The sequence below is a fragment of the Myotis lucifugus genome, unplaced genomic scaffold (assembly GCF_000147115.1).
Source record: "Myotis lucifugus unplaced genomic scaffold, Myoluc2.0 scaffold_414, whole genome shotgun sequence".
NCBI classification, from domain to species: domain Eukaryota; kingdom Metazoa; phylum Chordata; class Mammalia; order Chiroptera; family Vespertilionidae; genus Myotis; species Myotis lucifugus.
Genome location: NW_005871462.1, coordinates 949,375 through 949,758, shown reverse-complemented (window position 1 = coordinate 949,758; position 384 = coordinate 949,375). Strand labels below are relative to the sequence as shown.

Below are 384 nucleotides of genomic sequence, written 5' to 3'. Positions count from 1 at the left end.
CCTGCTCACGTGTGGCATTTCCAGCAGGTAAACTCAATTGAACAAAGCATTGAGGAAGGTCAGCAGGCAAGCAGGAGAGTCAAAATGCTACCTTGCTGCTCAGGTAGTAAAGAGGGAAACATCTGGCCACAAGGGGGAAAGCAGCAGGGATGGGGGACCAGGTGCCCATCCCTAGGAAAGCTGGCTCCAGCTGGAAGGAGCCCCAGGCAGTGAGTCCCTCCCAGGGGACTGTGGGGGCAGCGGAGGACAGAGGTACCCCAAAGAGCAGAAGGGAATTGCTGCCTCTTACCTTTGGGCGTCAGCGGGGCGCTGATGTTCTTCAGGTGGTGGCGCTTGAGGGCTCTGGAAGTTGGCTCAGACTTCGGGGTAGCAGGCACTGTTTCT

The 384-nt window shown here is 57.6% G+C and overlaps 1 protein-coding gene across 1 annotated transcript in view; it reads right to left on the bottom strand.

Moving 5' to 3' along the window:
- Positions 1 to 289: 289 nt before the first annotated feature.
- The window catches only part of LOC111823177 (cyclin-Y-like protein 1), a gene marked incomplete at its 3' end in the record, with an annotated part of 35,080 nt that continues 34,985 nt past the window's right edge, over positions 290 to 384 (bottom strand). Inside the window, exon 8 of the mRNA XM_023743808.1 lies at positions 290 to 382. Within this exon, the coding sequence (XP_023599576.1) occupies positions 290 to 382 (93 nt within the window). The remainder of the gene's footprint in view (positions 383 to 384) is intronic.